This window comes from Hyaena hyaena, unplaced genomic scaffold (assembly GCF_003009895.1).
Source record: "Hyaena hyaena isolate Hyena2069 unplaced genomic scaffold, ASM300989v1 scaffold_438, whole genome shotgun sequence".
NCBI lineage: Eukaryota > Metazoa > Chordata > Mammalia > Carnivora > Hyaenidae > Hyaena > Hyaena hyaena.
The window spans coordinates 1575980-1595884 of NW_024081071.1; the positions used below are offsets into that span (position 1 = coordinate 1575980).

At 43.2% G+C, this 19905-nt stretch overlaps 1 protein-coding gene across 1 annotated transcript in view; it reads left to right on the plus strand.

The window, feature by feature from the left end:
* Window positions 1-998: 998 nt before the first annotated feature.
* IL1RL2 (interleukin 1 receptor like 2) overlaps window positions 999-19905 on the plus strand; it is a gene marked incomplete at its 3' end in the record, with an annotated part of 39256 nt that continues 20349 nt past the window's right edge. The window contains exons 1-5 of the mRNA XM_039253052.1: window positions 999-1056; window positions 1892-2126; window positions 5391-5586; window positions 13544-13703; window positions 17807-17881. Coding sequence (XP_039108983.1) covers window positions 999-1056; window positions 1892-2126; window positions 5391-5586; window positions 13544-13703; window positions 17807-17881 — 724 coding nt within the window. The remainder of the gene's footprint in view (window positions 1057-1891; window positions 2127-5390; window positions 5587-13543; window positions 13704-17806; window positions 17882-19905) is intronic.

A 19905-nucleotide genomic window follows, 5' to 3' on the forward strand; every position in this document is an offset into this window, starting at 1 on the left:
CAGACACGCCTGCCAGGGGAAGACCTGTCAGCTGCCAGAAAATCAGGTAACGACACGTTTAAGCCCACTTCTTAGTGTGATGGCACCATTCCTTCCTCCACTCCCCCAGGGAAGGTAGGCCTGCCCTGCCCACGGTGGCAAGGAAGTAGCTGGTATGGAAATGCCACGCCTGGGTTCAGTGCCTATCTCAGATTCTCCACTCTGCCCGGGATCCTGCCTGCTCCGGCCAGTCTGGGAGGTAGACACCGGCTGGGAGCGTGCGGCTGAGCCAGGCGGATGGGGCGCCAGCCATCGCCAAGGTGTGGAGGGAAAGAGGTGGCTGGCTAACACGTGCGCGACCTAGAAGCCGATCCGGACTCCCCTGCGGCGGCCCCCCGGCCTGCCGGGCGACCTTGGGGGAGCGGACTCCGTCTCTGGGAGAAGGTGTGCATCTCCCGTCTACCTGCAGGTCCGGCGGCGCTCTGACTTCGCTCCCTTTCCCTGCCGCCCTTTGCCAGGTCGGCCTAAGCTGGCTTCTCCCGGGTGAGCGGGTGGTGAGGGCTGCGTTTGGAGCCCCGGGCCCAGGCGGACCCCGAGGCTAAGGCGCGCAGGGAAGAGGCTGAGCGGGACGCACAGGTGAGGATCCCAGGTGGGGAGGCGTGCGGCTCACCCGGCGCAGGACGCACACCCCGCCTGGCTGCCAGATAGCAGAGGTCACGCCACCGCGGCCCCAGGAGGGGCAAAGGCGCACCCCGGAGCTGGGAACCTTCCTCCCTCCCTCCCTCCCATCACTTCCTGGCCCCGCGCCTCCCAGCTCCTCCCGCCGATCCCTCTCCAGCCCGGCTGATTCTGGAGGTCGGTCTGGGGGCGGGGAGTCTTTGGGGGCACGTCGGGTAAATGTGGGCTCCTCGCGAAGAAGGGAAGTCAGCGGCCTGGGTTAGGGTCTCTGAGATCCGTTGTCGCCGTCCCCGCCGGCCTCATCCGCTCCCACCTGTTTCTTCCTTCTAGTTCAGCGGGGGATGCTGGCCCTGCTGCTCTGCGGCGTGTCCATCGCGCTTCCACCCTTTGTCGCAGCAGGTACGTTGGGCTCCTCGCGTCTCAGAGGCCACCGTCGCGGGCCTGCCTCCTTGCGGCTCCGAGGGAGCGCGGGCGCGGCTCCGCTGGGGGATCGCAAGAGCCCCCAGCCTCGAGGTGGCTTCTACCCCTGGGGACCAAGTTCAATTACACCGAGTGGGGAAACAGTAAGTTGCCAGCATCTGCTCCGCAGCCCCAAATGTCCCCCTTTGAGTTTGGGAGGGGTGGAGGGAGAGGTTGGGTGGGCGATGTGAGGAGGAGGTGTGGATAAGCAGATTTGGAAGTCTTGAAACCAAATGCTCAAGTGGATATGATACTATTTTATATGACAAAGGGTCATTTTATGAATCAGGGTAAAAACAAAGACACCTTGAGCAGAACAGACAGACTTCTTCCAAGAAGAAACGCTGTGCAGTGCAACGCTATGCGGTTCAGTAGAAACGAACCTTAACATGAGTAGATTTGTAAACAATCCTTTCTGGGACGAAATACCTTTTATTCGAGACAGAGTGACATAACTGGTGGCAGAGCACAAAGAAACAGAAAAGAGGGTTCGGAATAGGAACGTTTGCTCAGGCAGGTGGAAGGGCTCAAGGTGTTAGAAAAGAAGGGACAGAAAGAAATCATTCCAGTTGGGGAGGATGAGTAAATGTATTTTATGGACATATTTTTGTCCATAAATCAGATGGGCAGACTATCATAGGGAACTCCCACACTGAGAAAACTCTCTGACACAATTTCAAATTGGCTGGAAAATTAAAGAGGCATTTGTTAAGACTAATTATAAATAGCACCAGCATTCTCTTTCATGATTCCCTCCACCCCTTTCTTTCCCTAGATGCATGCACGGATATTAGGATGTACAAGGAGACACCTTCCGCTGGCCAGCCATTTGCTTTTAATTGTATAAACCTGTCTCCAACATCTGGGAAAGTACACGTAACATGGTACAAATATCCCAGCAAAAGCCCAATATCCAAAAGTGCACAGGCTAGAATTCACCAGGAGCAAAACTGGATTTTGTTTCTTCCCCTGACACAGGAGGACACTGGGATCTACCAATGTATTATAAAGTAAGTTTCTCACTTAAAATAGAACTAAGTCCCTCTGTCTCTCTCTCTCCCTCTCTCTCGTACACACGTGTGTATGATAATAGAATTCTATGATATAAGAATTACATATATACATATATATATATGTAATTCTTTTGGGAAAATTCTTTATAAACTGTTAATAAACATAGAAAGCCCAGTGAGAAGGGGTGCCTGGGTGGCACAGTCAGTTAAGTGTCCGACTTTAGCTCAGGTCATGACCTCACGGCTTATGAGTTCAACTCAGGTCTTGACCTCACAGTCTGTGAGTTCGAGCCGGGCATCAGGCTCTGTGCTGACAGCTCAGAGCCTGGAGCCTGCTTCCGATTCTGTGTCTCCCTCTCTCTCTGTCCCTCCTCAGCCTGCACTGTCTCTTTCTCTCTCTCTCTCTCAAAACAAAATAAAAATATTAAAAAAAGATTTTTTAAAAGAAAGCTCAGTGAGAAGAATAAAATACGGTTTTATAATTGTTACCAGATGGTTTCCGGTGAACACATTTTAAAACAGAACCGATTTGTAAATCACTTGTTGGAACATGGAATGCATCTTTTCCCATTGAAAAAAGGCCACGGGCCAGACCAGCTTGAGAGTCTGTTTCTCCTATTGTTATTGCTGCCTTTTTCCTTAGAATGCCAGAAGTTTTTGTGACACGTGGCAAAATCGGGTAGGAATACACCTCCTTTGAGCACCTTTTGGTAATGGCTTAAAGGAATTTAACAGTGACCAGGCATCAGATATGTCCCAGGCCCTGTGCTAAGCCTCATGCTAGGATGTAATGTAAATGAGTGACCCAGGGCTGGGAGTATGGAGAGGAGAACTTTGGGCCTGGTGAGGGTTGTGGGGAACCAGAAAGCATGTGTTGCACCAAAGGCAGAGATCTCTACAACACAAGTCCATTTACTAATTTTTCTAGGGAACCTGGAAGTGTATGTGTGTGTGTGCGTGTGTGTGCGCGCGCGCGCGTGTGTGTGTGTGCGCGTGTGTGACTTTTCAATAAGCTTTGTGAGTATGGCTTAAATAAAACCCATTTGTGGACAAATTTTCCCTAAGGGCCTCAATTTTGTTACCTTTCCGTATGGACACGCATGTCTTTAACAAATGATTTCATCTCTGAGCCTTGCTTTTCCTATCTGTAAAATGGAAGTAATGCCGGCCTGATAGGGTTGAAGGGACAATTAGCTGAGGTTATGTGTGAAATCGGTCCTCCAGAAAGGTGATTGCGTTTGCCCAGTGGTACACGAGTGGGAGTGGCCATGAGCCCCCATTTCCTGGCTCCTTCCCACAATTTCCCTCACTGTGTAGATGACGGTGCCAACAAGGTGTCTTGTGGAGGTCTGCAGTCCTGTTTGATGCTAGGTTATGAAATAATAGAGCTGGAGATGGTATGGCACGCAGATTCATCAGCTGTCTGGGCTGGATTTAAAATAGGAAATCTGGTTGCTGTGGAACAGGGGAAGATAATCTTTCCTGGAAAGTAGACATAGATGCTGTCTGTCACGGAAAAAAATAAACGTGAATTCTCACAAAGTATTAACGTACAGATATGAGATGTACTTAGTAAACTGCGTATTTTTACATGGAAGTAATTTCAAATTCATGCAAAATTTACAGGAATGGTATAAAGAGCTCCCATCTATCTTTTCTCTAGATTCCTCATTATTTTAACATTTGCCACATTTACCTTATAATTCTCTGTCTCTGTCTCTGTCTGTCTCTGTCTCTCTCCATATATGACTGATGCCTGAACAACATGGGTTTCAACTGCATAGGTCCACTTATACACAGATATTTTTTGATAAATACAGTACATTGCTGTAAATGTATTTTCTCTTCCATATTATTTCCTTAACATTTTCCTCTCTAGCTGTATTATTTTTTCTTTTTTTTCCTTTTTCTTTTTTCATTTTAGAGAAAGAGAGAGCATGAGCAGGGGAGAGGGGCAGAGAGAGAGAGACAGAGAGAGAGAGAAAGAATCCCAAACAGGCTTCCTGCTCAGCGTGGAGCCCAGAGGGGAGCTTGATCTCACGACCATGGGATCATGAACTAAGCTGAAATCAAGAGTCAGTCACTCAAATGACTGAGCCACCTAGGCACCCCTCCCTCTAGCTTACTTTATTGTAAGAATACAGGGTCGCCTGGGTGGCTCAGTCAGTTAAGCATCCAGCTTCAGCTCAGGTCATGATCTCATGGTTCATGGGTTCCAACCCCGAGTCAGGCTCTGTGCTGACAGCTAGCTCAGAGCCTGGAGCCTGCTTCAGATTCTGTGTCTCACTCTGATCCTCCCCTGCTCACGCTGTCTCTCTCTCTAAAATAAATAAAACATTAAAAAAATGCTTAAAGAATACAATATATAATCCACACAACATACAAAATATGTGTTCATCCACTGTTTATGTTATCAGTAAGGCTTCCAGTCAATGGTGGGCTATCAGTAGCTCAGCTCTATGTAGATTTTCAGCAGTGCACAGGGTCCAGTGCCCCTAACTCCCATGCTGTTCAAGGGTCAACTGTATATGTATATTACACGCAATATGTTTTTTCTGAGCCATTTTTTCTAAAACGCTTGAGTTGTATGCATCTAGTTCCTTTAGCCTGGAGTAGCTCCATGTGTATTTGCTGTCAAGAATATTTTCTTCCATAAACACGGTGTAGTTATCATATTCAGAAAATGTAACTATCATATAACATTTTTATCTAACTCCCAATTCATACTATAATTTTGTCAATTGTCTCAATTTTTCTTGACACATTTCTTTCTTTCCTTTCCGGTAGAGCATCCAATCTTGGATCACGTATTGCATGTGGCTGTCATGTATTTTCAGTCTCTTTTCATCTGGGATAGATCCTCTGTCTGTTCTTCATGACATTGACATTTTTAAGGAGTACAGACAGTTGTTTTATATACTATCCCTTCATTTGGTTTTGCCAGACTTTTCTTCCTGAGTACATTGAGGCTGAGCCTTCTTGGCTGGAATAGCATGTAGTTTGTGTCTTCTTCAGACAACACACAGTGGTTCATGGTGTCCATTTGCCCCTCGTTGGTGGTGTTAGGTTGAATCACTTGTCCAGGGTTTCCACAATATAAATATTATTTTTCCTTTGTAATTAATGATTTGTGATATGTATCCCACCTTGTTTGAGGCAGAGGGCTTGTGCTATATCTTGAAGATAATTTGGCAATCTGGAGATTCATCTGATTTTGTGACTGTTGGAGTTTACGTGGTTTCAATTTGCCATTTCTTACAGCTACACAAACACCTGTCACAGAATCCATGTAAACCTAACTGTGTTGAGAAAATATTGGTATTGTATTTCTGGAAACAGTCAACTGATTTTATCAGATGAATACAAACAGATATTACATGCCGGAAAAGACAGCAGCCTTACTTGTCATCTGAACTTCCCACAGAGCTTTGTTTTGGATTCAATAACGTGGTACAAGGTAAAAAAAAAAATAATTTTCCTATTGATATTTTTCTACTTCTTTAAAACTTACTTGTTTTGGGAGCATCTGGGTGGCTCAGTCTGTTAAGCATCCTACTTCATTTCAGGTCATGATCTCACAGTTCATGAGTTTGAGCCCCATGTCGGGCTCAGTGCTGACAGCTCGGAGCCTGGAGCCTGCTTCGGATTCTGTGTCTCCCTCTCTTTCTGCCCCTTCCCTGCTCGTGCTCTGTCTCTCTCTCTCTCTCTCAAAAATAAATAAACATGAAAAAAAAATTTTTTAACTTACTTGTTTTTAGTTTAAGTTGTATCTTTTAAGGCCAGAGTTGGTAAAGAGACTTGTGTACCTAAGACAGATTTGTTAGCCAATTGCTATTGATAATTTTACCATGGTGATTATTGATTTTTAAATTTATGGTTATTATAACTTTGTAACATTTTATTCCTTGTATTTACCACCTCCCATTATATTTTTTTTAGAACTATCCTCGGTTATTCTTTTATTCTAACAAATTAATAAATTTGTTTGAATGGGTACTACATGCACATGATTCAATAATCACAAAGTGTAAAACATCACCCCTGGAAAGTGTCTACTGCACTTCCGAGTTGTATTTGCCCTGAACCCATCACACCTCTCCTGGCATGTGGCTGCCTTTATTAGTTTCTTCTATTTGCATTATTTTTGTATCGTGCTATCCAAGCAATTGAAACTACATCTATGTCTTTCCCTTTTTATGCAAACACGAAATCCTTGACTCACCTTTCTGCACCTTGTGTTTTCACCTCGAACATTCTCTTTCCTTGGCTGTACCAGCAGATGTTAATGTCTAAGACATAATCCTAGGCATGGAGGAGCCCAGTCTGGTTATTTAAGATTGGATTAGTTTTCCTGTAACTCTGCTTGTTAGCACCTGTCAATACAGCCATCTGGGGTGTGAGTGTTCTCTGTGGAAAGCTTTTTATCTACCAATTCCACTTGGTTAATGGAGATAGGCTTTTACCAATTTCTTATTTCTTCCTGAAAGAGTTTTGGTAAATTTTCCTTTTTGTAGGAAATTGCTCATTTCATTAAATGTTTCAGATACTCTGGCATGCAACAGTTCATCACCTTAGCTCTTTTAATGCCTGTTTCTGCCAAAAGGTTCTTCTTTTCATCCCTGTTACAATGGATTTGTCTCTCACTGTCTCACGGGATTAGAGACTCTCTCATAAGAGAGTTGTCAGTTTTATTTCTTTTTTTCACAGAATCCAGTTTTGGCCTTGTTGATCCTTTCTATTATATGCTTCACGTTCATTCACTTTGTCTCCATTTTCTGCTCTCACAAGGACTGTGGCAATGAACGTCCTTATGTGTTTTAAAGCATGTTTGCTGATGCATAAGTTTTTTAGGGTACATTCCGATTAGTTTTATAATTGTTAGATTGTAGGGTATGTATAAAATATTCAATTTTCGATGCTGCCGAGTTCCTTGACAAAATTTTTTTTTATCAGCTTATACTCTCTTCTGCAATATTATAGACTTCCTAAAACCTTTATCTAGAACTTTGTATTATAAGATTTATATGTTTTTATCAGCTTGGTGGGTATAAATGTTACTGTGCTGTTGTTTTAGTTTGCTTTTCCTTAATTATTGTTGAGATTGAACAACCTTTGCATATGTTTATTGACCATGTTTAAAACCTTGGAATTGCTAAATCCTATCTTTTGCCCTATTTATTTTTTTCATTTTTCTTGCCATTTTGTAAGACTTACAGGAGATTTTATATATTTATATACTCTGGGTACCAATGTTTGGAATGCATGAGGAATTTTCATTGAGGTTCAGTGTATGTATAGAAAATTCATGAAGCGTAAGTGGACAAGCTTGATGGATTATCAGAAAGTGAACCTACCCTTTGGTTACCCCTTCCAATGATCAAAGTCAAGAACTGAAACACCACTAGCACCTCAGAAGGCCCGCTTCTGCCATCTTCCAATGGACTGTACTTCCCTAACCCCCTGGCTTATAATAGCGTAGATTAATGTTGTCAGCTTACGAACTTCATTGAAATTGAATCATATTGTATGTAGGACTTTGTGCCTGGCCTGCTTGGCACAATGGCAAACTTGTGAGAATCATCATTTGAAGTTGGGATTGACTCGGTCTTCTTTTTAGGCCATGATGTTAGTGGTTTAACCAAATTGCATGGCCATTTCAATCCCAACTGATGACTTCAGGGTTTCATAGGATGTTCCTTATTGTCGGGCCCTGACTCTCGCTTTTGTCTCCTACACCCATAGATCTGTCAAAGCACTGTCTTATCAGTCTGTTGGCTGTCCCCTTCAGGGTAATTTGGGATAGTTAGTTCTAAACACCCAGCTTTCCATGAATGAGATTTCATCTTTATAGACATTATAGCTACCACCTGTGCCTTCTTCACTTCTGAGGCTAACACCTGGCCCTGAGGAAATGTTCAGTAAATTTCTACTGAAAGGGTGGATGGCTTCGGAGTTCTTTCTATCTCCAATATTTTACATTTTTCTTATTAACTATTGGGCCAGTAGAAAAAAGTGCATGACAAGTATTCCTTTAATGTGTGTCAGGAAGTATAATAAACAGTTTGCATACTCTCTCTCATTATCCTCTTATTAGCATTGGCTCTGACTACAGTTTAATAATTAACAATAATCCTGTTCCAAGGGATGCCTGGCTGGCACAGTCAGTAGAACGTGCAACTCTTGATCTCAGGGCCATGAGTTCAAGCTCCACGTTGGGCACAGAGCTTCCTTGGACAAAAAAATCCCTGGCTGTATTCCTGTCCTGCTCAGAAGGTACTTATTGCCAGGCCACAGTCCCCTCAGCCTCAGTTGGCTTTGACTGCGGCATTACCCACTTTCCAAGTCCAACTTTGGCCTTCTCAGGATATGGTGTCACACGGTCCTCTCCGTGGCTTCCACCTACTCCTCCCCCAGCATTCTGTCTCCACCTTGCAGCCTTGCAACAATCACCTCCTGGCATGGGTATTATGACCCTTTAGAGTCTTGACAGTAGAACTCTTCTCGAAATTTTTTCCACGTGTCCTGGACCTGTTGTGGTCGTAGATTTGAAAGCACTTGACATTTGGAGAGAGTTAGATTTTTAGAATCAACTTTGTCATGACCTCAGTATTAAGAATGGATTTTTTTTTAAAGCACTCGCTTGGACTTGGCTTCTACTTCCTCAATTAGACTATCCATGGGTGAGGTTCAGGCATCTTTATTTTTAAAATATCCGCTCATTTTGAGCAGATCGGAGACTAGGAGCCAGGCAGTATGAAGGGGAGAGGTTGTTCTGAAACTGCCCCACCAGTTGACCTCTGTTGTGGCTCTGTTTTTGCTACTATCTAGTTCAGACCTTGAGTTACTTTTTGGGACTCATTGGTTTCTTTTCTGTCAAATGAGAGCATTGGAATCAATTCTCCAGGCACTTAGAGCCTATTATCTGTCTGGTCTTTGCCAGGAAAATGCTTTGTAAAGGAGGTGAGCATTGCACTGCTGAAAGAATGAATACCAATGAAACTGGGGGGGAGCTGAAAAAATGATGGTAGTTAGAAAAAAAACCCAGCAGGTGCAAAGGGATCAGGTAAGAAAAAGAATGGTGTTTGGCGACATTAGTTAGAGTCCAGGGTCCATGTCAGAGTGGGGTAAGGTGATGCTAGGAAGTAGAAGATCTTATATGCTAACCTGCACATAGCCTTTCCCCACTTCATGTATGTTCACAGCGAATCACACTATTAGGGGAATGACACGCTAAGCTTCTTTACGTGTTAGGAAAGTCCTCACAGAGGTGCTGCAGGGAACAAATTGGAAGGACTTGTGGATGGTGTTGTGTGGATCATTGAAGCTATTTCAGAAATTCAGTGATTAAACGAGGACCATTTAGGAGAGCGCACGAAATAGAACAGACAGAATGAGGGGAAAGGAGAGGAGAGTAAGTGGAGGGAACTCATTCCTGGTGGCCCTTCTTTTCTCCTTTAGTTGGAGGGAGAGGTTAGGTCATTTAGAAAGAACAGTGCAGGTGAGTAGGTGAATGAGAGAGTTGAAGGCAAAGAAATTCTAAGGTGAGGATCATGAATTAGTAGTGGTGCCAAGACTCATGGTGATGTGGTTTTCTCCCACAGTGCACATCGGATTGTAGGCATGTAGGAGAGGGATGGCGGGCCCAACCTAGGATGGGGTTTTGCAGGCTGAATATGCTGGAAGGATAAAGGGCAACAGTGTTGAGGGATTTTGAAAGGGGGTCAGTAAAGTGATGGCCACATGATGGGAAAGGAAATGATACCTGAAGGAAAGTGGTAATTAATACCAAATGGAAGGGTCAAGAGGACTGATTCAAGAGAAGATAGAAAAATTGGTTTGATGGATAGAAAGTTCAGGTAGAAAAATAGAATGAATATGGTGGGTAGACGCTCACTGTCCATCGTGAGCCTCTTTAAACACTATCGAGGCTATAAAGCTAAAAAGAAAACAAGAACAAAATCAAAGTGACCAAACACACACCCTACAGTGTTCCAGGGTTTCCTGCACCTAAGGTTCCAGATGTGACTTCTTCCGTTGGCTTCCCTGAAAGGGTAGATCAGCCAGCTTTGCCTGCTGGACAGCGTGGGCATGGGGGTTTTTCTGCAGCGGCGTTCCAGACCTTGGCTTTGTGGGAGCTGAGAAGCAGTGGCTGTGCCTTCTGATGAGGTATTTGTTGGTGTGGTCTTACGAGAGGCGGCATGACTTCACACACATGAGTTGTGTCGTGGCAACTGCTAGTGTCTGACTTGCAGGTGATGTATTTCAGAGTCTTGATTCCCACCTCACCGTGATGCCAGAGGTAGCAGGGATCCGGTGAGCTAGTTCACCAGCTTGGTCTGGTTTAGATCTCACTGCCTGAGTACTTCTTAGGATTTTGTCAGCGCCTGTGTTAAATCCTTTTCTACCTAAAATAGCTAGAAGGCTTTTGCTTTCTGCAACTAAATCCCATTCGAGAGATATGGCCTCACAGACTTGTTTTGAAGAGTAAATGAAATCATCTATCTGGTAAGCCCTTAGTTCAGTGTAGGTACCTAGTAATTACTCAATAAATAAATATCAGATATGACTATTTGGTTAAAAGAAAAGAATGGAAGAGATGAAATAATAAAAAAATGATCATCAGAATGGTATATTTGTTTTCAGGAATTTAGAAACATTGTAGTTCTGGATAACGACCAAGCCCAGCTAGTGGCTGGGAGAATTGAAAACCGAGAGGAGTAGAGGTGGTCCTTGAAATTGAAGGGTTATGGAGGAGAAGGCTCAAGTATTAAAATACCTATTCTCTGGGCACCTGGGTGGCTTAGTCAGTTAAGCATCTGACTTGTGCTGAGGTCATGATCTCGCAGTTCGTGCGTTTGAGCCCCGTATCAGGCTCTGTGCTGTCAGCTCAGAGCCTGGAGTCTGCTTCAGATTCTGGGTCTCCCTCTCTCTCTGCCCCTTCCCAGCTTGAGCTCTGTCTCTGTCTCTATCTCTCTCTCTCAAAAAAAAAATAAATTTTTTTAAAATAAAATAATCTATTCTCATAGACAGTGAAGTATTCACATTCGAAAAGTAATAATGTCTCCAATCTTTTTTCAGTTCCAAATTCCTTCTCAATATAGTGACTTCTGCTCCACTACTAGGCTGACTCTGCACTTCCTGAGATCATTCTCAAAGGCAAATATGATCGTCTTATTCTCTTGCTGGAAAAGCTGCAATGTTCATCCCATTTTCATGGTTTTCTATGATTGGGCTCCTGGCTGCCTGACCGGTTCTATCTCTATCCCTCTCCTATAGGTGCTGCATCTTAACCAGATGCTCTGGGTTATTTTATTCCTCCAACCACTGCACGTGCTAGGCTGAAAGTGTTCTTCTTGGTGCTTGGGAGACAAAATACATTCCAATGTTGCCTGCTATTATTATTATTTTAAGTTTAAATCTTGTTAGTGAGCTGCCACACACAGATTTGTATGTAACCGTCAAGGCCTTCTGAGAATTTAAACTCGAAAATGGTGCCCTCATGGACTACCAGAGAAGCAGTCCTAGTTACTGTAAGCAGACAGGAGCCATCAAGATTGCTTCTTAAATGATCAAGAGTGTATTTCCATATGAGTAAATATTTGTACATCTTGATAGGATGAATGAGTCAATCAGAAAGGGACTGGTCAACGATGGAAACATAGAAAGGGATATACGTATCCACATATTCAGGGCTGTCAGGAATTGCCCCTATCCAGGCCCTATCCAGGCCCTATCCAGGGAAGAATGTTTTCATAGTCCGAGGACTCAATGCTTTTTGTGTGTCCCCCCTCCCAAGAAAGTGGCATCACATTATGGGATCTGATGCCTTCACCCATCTGACCCTTACTAATAATCCCCATTCTGTTTGTTAAGTAACTGTCCAATTGTAATTGGATTTCCCAAATGGGGAATAATGTAAGACTTCTAGAAATTCACACTGTAAATAAACAAACGCTCATTCTGGCATTATTGAGTTTTAGCTTCCAAGGTAGATCCATTCACGCTATTCCAGTGCTACTAAGTATGGGGTCTGCTCCTGACCTAGCTACAGCTGATTCAATGAGGCGAGAGCTCGAAACTCAGGCAATTAAATCTTTATGAAGGTAACTCCTAAAGTCTGTCCTCTATATTACATGACTGTGAGCTTTCTGAAGACAGGGACTGTATCTCATTCCTGCATAACAGGGCCTCTCACTGACTAGCAAAGAGCAGGAACTTGAATGCTTTAATGAATAAATGGACTCAATAATCCAAGAAGTCACTCTGTGGAGTGGCACTTCCCAAAGAAAGGGGGCAACTTCTGAGGAAATGTTCAGAAGTGGGTCTGTGAGATGGAAGAAGTGGCAGTTTGCACGAGAACGTGAGCCTCTGACAGACGGATGGAGGTTGAGGCCTGCCCTGTGGGTGGTTGCTGAGGATGACAAGTGAGAAAGGCATTCCTGAGACCAAGCCAACCTCACGCTGGTTTGGGGCGAGGTTGTTCTTGTTGATGCAGCAGCATGGGTGACGTAACACGTTACGTGACATCTGCCCATAAGCCTAGCTGGCACACTTTGACTATTGCTCGGGCCACAGGCAGAATGTTCTGGAAGAGTTATTTTGGACCTCTGTGAAGTCCAATCCCTGACAGGTTGAGAAGGTGTATTTGGGCCTGGAACACAGTGGAAGCAGTCATTAATCACCTAGGCTTGCAGTCTTGGCAAAGGGGTGTGGTGTCACAAAACAGTGGTCCACTGGGAGATATGGTCCCCTGGGGGTGGAAGGCATTCCTGCCTGTTCACACCCTCCTCCCGCACTCCTCTGTGGACCCAACCCAATCCTCCTCCATATAGTCTTCCTTCTAGCCCACATAGGCTTCTCTCCTCTCAATTTCTATTCGACTTATTATTTACAGCATTCACTGTAGCTTGTAACATATTATTTGCCAAATCTTCTGTAGATATTTATCCATCTTTCTATGTATGAACAGATATAGATGGGTATGGATGAGATAGAGAGATAGTAGATAGATAGATGATAGATAGATAGATGATAGACAGATAGATAATCATCTTCAGTTAGATTATAAATTACCCATGGTCTAGGAGTCACATGTTTTTTGCATCTCCCCACAGTTCATAGCATGGTGTTAACTAGGAATGTAACTGATACACCAAAATACTCTTTGAATTACAATGGACATATATAAGGGTTCCTGGGTGGCTTAGTTGGCTGAGCATCCGAATCTTGGTTTCGGTTCAGGTCATGATCCAAGGGTCATGCAATTGAACTCCACATCAGGTTCCGCACTACACACAGAGTCTGCTTGGGATTCTCTCTCTCTCCCTCTCCCCTGCTTGTACTCTGTCTCTCTCCCTCTCTCAATAAATAAATAAATAAATAAGATATGCATGTATATATATTTTCACATTTAGGACTGTAAAGAGATTAAAGGAGGACGGTTTACTCATTGGAGAATAAAGCTCTCAGTGAGCAACGTTTCGGCAGAGGACGGAGGGGACTACGCGTGTCAAGCCCGGCTGACACACAGAGGGAAGCAGTACACTGTTCTAAACAGCATCACTGTGAATATCAGTAAATATACTCCTATCCATTGCCTTGGCTTCCTCTTGGCTCTGCATGAGATGGCTGTCTTTGGCAGCAGTGATTCTCAATCTTGATTTTCCTGAGGGTTAGCAGGCTCTCAAAGTTGCTATTGTTAGAATCAGAGGGGAGAAAGAAGGGGAGCAAAGGGCACAAGGAGTTCAGTTTTCTCATCTGGGAAAACAGAATACTCAACACGCTTGGTATGGAAATGAAATGAAAGCACATATGTAAAGCAGGTAACGGGGTGCCTGGCAAAGTATAGGTGTTCAGAACATGGTAGATATTATTGTGACTCTTATTTTCCTCCTCTGTCACTACTGTGACTGCTTTGCTGGGCCATTCCAGCTTTGGCCTCCCCTCCCGTGCACACAGAGTTCAAGGTCTCTGGATTTGATGCTCGTGGGGCATCAGTTCTCAACCTTGGGAAGCCAATTGACTTGAACATATGACCTGGAGACTTGAACGCAGAATCTTTGGGTAGAAGAAACCCTAAAGATAATTTAGCTTAGGCCATTGATTTTATAGAGACCCAGGACGGAGTAACTTAGGAAGCTTGGAGAGCCGGTTAGGACAGAAACAGGGCCGGGACTAAGGCTTTCAGTGGTCACATGAGCCTTACTTCTTTTCAACATGTTCAGCAAGGAGTTCTTGCTATTGCCATTTGCTCTCTTGTCAGTAGATAGTTGTTTTCTTTGCTTATTCATCTAAATGGTAAGAACTGAAGACTGAATACTTCTTTGACTTAGACCGTTATGTTTGTGACTGATTTCTCTCAGACTCCATAATGCTGGGTGGTACCTAACAATTTCATAATGGTGTGGCTCTCTTGGGGGCACGTGTTCAGTATGAATGGCTTCCTGCTTCCCACCTAGAACCTTTTAATTAAGAAAATTAAGTGTATTACATATGATAATTTAAAAAAATTTTAATGTCTATTCAGTTTTGAGAGACAGAGAGCATGAGCGGGGGAGGGGCAGAGAGAGCGGGAGACACAGAATCTGAAGCAGGCTCCAGGCTCTGAGTCATCAGTGCAGGTCCCGTCATGGGGCTCTAAATCAAGCCATGAGATCATGACCTGAGACAAAGTTGACCACTTAACCAATAGAGCCACCCAGGTGCCCCTATTTGATGATTTGTATGCTTTTAACGTCTTTGGAGAGATAACGTCACCTTTTATCTCTCCAAAGGGAAGCAAAAGTTGTCTTGTTCCCAGCTCAATCCCCAACACCTAGCCCAGTGCCTGGCCTAGACTAGGCACAGACCTATTTATTAACAACATGATTGACAACTCTCATGCTCTAGCTTTATATGAGTAGCCAAAGGAATTTGTTGAAACATAACATTTCAAAGGCTACCTCAAGAGGTCATTGAGTTCGATAGTCTATATTTCATGTCATTGCAATAAGCACTTATTTATGATCTATTATATGCCCCAAATTGTTAGAAACTGATAATTAAAAAATGTTTTAAAAAACACCCCATCAACCCATTGTTTCTTCTGTTGAGAAGCTCTCAGCCTGGCAGTAGTGGAGCTGGAGGCATAAATCAATCATTTTACCATTATGTGGTAAGGATAGAGTTATAGATTATGTCCGAGGAACAGGAAAAGAATCAGAAGTAGCCACAAGAGTAGCAAGCAAGTGGCCTTGGAAGGCTTCCAAGAGGAAGTGTCCTCTCAGCTTAATTGTGAAGGATGAGTCAGATTTATAGAAGTAGAGAGTGAGACGGGGCAGAGGGACTAATCTAAGACAAAGCATAAAATTGTCCACCAGTATACTTTGTGTTGGGTCTAAAAGGAATTTTGGTAGAGCATACGTGAGCATGGAGCAGAGGGAGCTGAGGCCATGGAATGAAACAGGGTCAAGATTAAGGGAGCCAGTTACACGCAGGCTTTACTGCAGAGCCGTTGCAGAGCCTTCGGATGTAGAGGGATGAAGCTGCACTTGTGATGGACCAGACCAGTCTTGAGATGGTTGAGCAAGAGCTGAAGAGGGGCCCAAAGCAGCCCGCTTCGGCCATCACTGTGACTGGACGCTGCTGGAGTACCTACAAGAGTGCTGATCATCAGAACCTGAGTGGAATTGGCCGGGGGTCCTTCTTCAGGCAACAGTTTAGTGGCTCTTTACTAAGTGCCTGCCAAGGCTGGGTCCTGTTCTTAGTAGAGAGAGCACGATAAGGAGGAAAGTGGCAGCTCCATGACCGCTGCTCTGATGGAGCTTTGAAGTCTGAGGTGGGAGGGGAGGCAGAGATAAGTCAGATAATATGCTAGCGAGATGTATAATTACCAAGGAGATTAAGGTAATGAAGGAATGGAAAATGTAAGATCAGACAGACAAAGACCTGTTGAGAAGTCTGTGGGTCAGGGAAAACTTCGTGATAATAGTGATGCTGACAGTCAGGAAGCATCAACTGAGTAAGGGAGTAGGCGGGATTTTTCCAGACTGGGAGAGGAACTGAAGTGAAGGCCTTGTAACAAAACAGACCATGGTAGGTGTGAATAATGAGAAGCAGGCAGGTCGGCTGGAGTGATGCTGAGTGAGGGACGTCATGCGAGGTAATGAGGTGAGAGAAGTAATCAGGGGCCAAGAATGGGGGGGGGGGGCATGCAATCCAAAGCAGAGAGCATGGAGTTCATTCCGGGAACAATGGTAAGCAGCCAGAGGGCTGAGAGCAGGAGGGCAGCATGATGGGACTTACATTCCTGAAAGCTCAGTGTGGCTGTGCACAGAACGATCCCTACAGAGGTAGGAGTGGCAAGTAGAAGGCAGGTACAGAAATGCAGGTGAGATATCAGGGAGGCACAGGCAACATGATGACACTGAAGATGGAGAGATGTGGCTGGGTTCAAGGAATTTTAGGAGGTAAAACCCACAGGTGTTAGCGTTGGATTGAATATGGGGTAAAAGATATGGCAGGGTCAAGGGAGCTAGGTCTTTCGGCATTCTCAACAGCCTGGTTGGTGATATTATTTGATGAAATAATATAACTCTGAAGGAAAACTGGATTTAGGAGAGAGATCATGAGTTTGGTCACTGGCAAGCTGAGTACTGGGAGGTGCCCATGAGGAGGTGTCAAGTAGGCCAAAGCCATGTTCTAGAGAAAGGTCTGGAGTTGCAACTTTCAAAGTCCTTAGCCATTAGATGGTAATGGAAGGGTGGAGATGACTAAGAGCACTTAGGTAAGAGCAGAGAGTGGAAAATAGAGGGTTTAGCCGTGAAGAAGGAGGCACACATGAAGAAATTAGCTTGACTTGGTGATTGATAATTTGAAGAAGTGAGAGAAGGGCTGTTGCCTAGAACAACTTCCAGATTTTAGCTGTGTACGATCCAGAGCAAGGTGGTACATTACCTGGCCGGTGATGACTTCTGTTTGGAACACACTGAATTTGAACATTTTGTAGAAGGTGCCAATATTGTCATTATAAAGGATGTTTGGTTTTGCATTTTCCTAGCTTCCTTCATATAACTTCTCCACGTCCCACTCCAAATATAGAGGAAGAATATGGGGCTAGGCAGGTGATTGGTAAATATTGGTGGACAAATTGGGAAGGGAAGAAGAGGAGAAAAATGAAAGGCTGGGAAGTCAAAACAAGGCAAGACAGGAATACAGTAGTGAAGAGATGAAAGAACGGAAGCATAATGGAAGAGGACAAGATGTGAAGAATATGGGAAAGCAGGGATGAAGGATGGAGCAGTGAGATGTTAGGATCATTATCTCCATCTAGGACCCGGGCCAGGGCTCTGCTTAGAGTCACTGCTTACAAACTGCATTTGGATTATTAGCTAATGAGATTTTATTCCACAACTTCATCAGTTATATATACCAAATACAGGACGGTGAAGAGAACTCTCCTGGTAGCCCAGCATTTAGGGCTCTTCCTTAGCAATTCAGCTATTTCTAGCTTAAAAATATGCATTCATGGGGTGGTATTTCATCATGCCATGAATTTTGTTTTTTCCTTGACTAATGTTTATTAGTGTCTCCTTGACTAATGTTTAGTGCCATGCTTTCTTTACACTGGCATTGGATAAGTAGTTGGGAATGTATCATACCTGATTCTAATGCAGTTTCATGTGGGTCTGATTTCTTAGCAGAAACACATGGATATGCAGGAAGAATTCCTAAAATCATTTATCCAAAAAACAATTCAATTGAAGTACAACTTGGTGAGTAAAATGATTGAAGCCATTGAAATCACTAGAGGCAGAAGAATTTACATGTTTAATACAAAACCAATTAAATTTCATTGACTGTCCTGAAATTTGACGAGGATTTTTAAAAATTCATGTCAAAAAATGTTGGAAAAAGTTGGCAGGAAACAATTGAATAGAGGAAATGAAGAGGGAAAAAAAAGAAGAAACAAAGTGAGATCTTTTCTAGTAAAGCTATAATAAGTGAATACTGATATTTGTATACAAATAGAAAGATTAGAACAACATAATGGAAAACAATAAGCTTATGTTAGAATACACAGAAATTTAGTAGAGGAGATGTGTAGAGAAAGAGATATAGTGTAAGTGTGATATTAGTAAAACTTGTTAAATGTGAAGAATATGTAGTTCATTCTTTACCTCATATCAGACACAAAAAAACTTTTTTGATGAATTAAGGAACTACATATAAAAATAAACCCTCAAAAGTACAATTGGAAACAAAGATAAATCAGGGCACCTGGATGGCTTGGTTGATTGAGCATCTGACTCTTGATTTCAGCTCAGGTTATGGTCCCAGGGTCAGGGGATCGAGCCCCAAATCCTGCTTAGGATTCTCTTTGTACTTTTCCCACTCACAAGCACTTATTCTCCCTCAAATAATAGAATAATGATGCTAATAAAAGGTAAATTTATGTCCAACCTCAGAAAGATGTACTTTCTACACAAAAAAATCAGTGGAAGAAATCACAGATTAAAAATTAGACTATCATAAAAAATTTAAATGTCTGTGTATATAAAAAATGGTCAAATCAAAATGTGAATGATAAACTAAGAGACAATATTTGGAACAGAGATTAAAAAACAGGTACTATAATTTCTATCGAAAATACCAACAAGTCAAGGAATATGAATAATCCAAATGGAGCAAATGAATAGTTCACAGAAGAAAAAGAAGACAAAGAAAATATGAAAATATATTCATCTGCAATAAAGGAAACATACACTAAACCAATGATATCTATCCATGAAATTGGTAAGGATAAAACACATATAATACCAAATATTAGCAAGGATAATATAGAGGGTGTTCTAACACATGACCAGCCACGAATAAGAGCAATCCCTTTAAAATGTTTAGGTTTAAAACTCTCCAGAGGTTTCCCATCTCACCCAGAATAAAATTCAAAATCCTTGCATTCCCCGCATGGCCCTCCGTGGTTGGCTTCCCCTTGCTGGCACTTCACAGGTGCTTGGACCGTGTTGACTGCAGCTTTCCATTCCGCTCTGCTGCTTTGGGCACACTGCTGTACCTGCTGTTCCTTAACAGTCAAGCCCACTTCCACCTCAGCGACTTCACACATGCTGATTCCTCTACTTGAAATGCTCTTCCACACACATCCCCATGGTCTGTTTCTTCACTTCTGTCAGGTCTCCAATGAATGTCATCTCACCTGACCACTGCACTGAAATAGCACACATCCCTCACCGTCATGCTCTATCCCTCAAGCTTTCTCTATGTTTTCATAAAGTACTTGTCATGACCTCACATACTTTGAAGCTGTCTTGTTAGCTCATTCTATTTGAATCTATCGTTCTTAAGAGAAAGCTTTGCATCTGGTTTGTTCCTTCCAATATCACCAGTGCTCAGAACAATTTCTAGAACACAGAAGATGCTTATGGCGCCTGGGTGGCTCAATCGATTCGGCATCTGACTCCTGATTTCAGCTCAGGTCATGATCTCACAGTTTGTGAGATCGAGCCCCGCGTTGGGGTTTCTGCTGACAGTGTGGAACCTGCCTGAGGTTCTCTCCCTCTCTCTCTGCCTCTCCCCTACTTGCTCTTTCTCTCTCTCTCTTTCTCAAAATAAATAAATAAACATTTTTTAAAAAAAAAGATGCTCAAGAATAGTTGCTAAATATATAAATAAATCAATGGACCTGTATAAACTTTGCAGAGGGAAATTCCAGTATGTATTCAGACCCTTCACAAATATTTATAACTTTTGATTCAGTAAATTCTGGATGGTAGACCACATA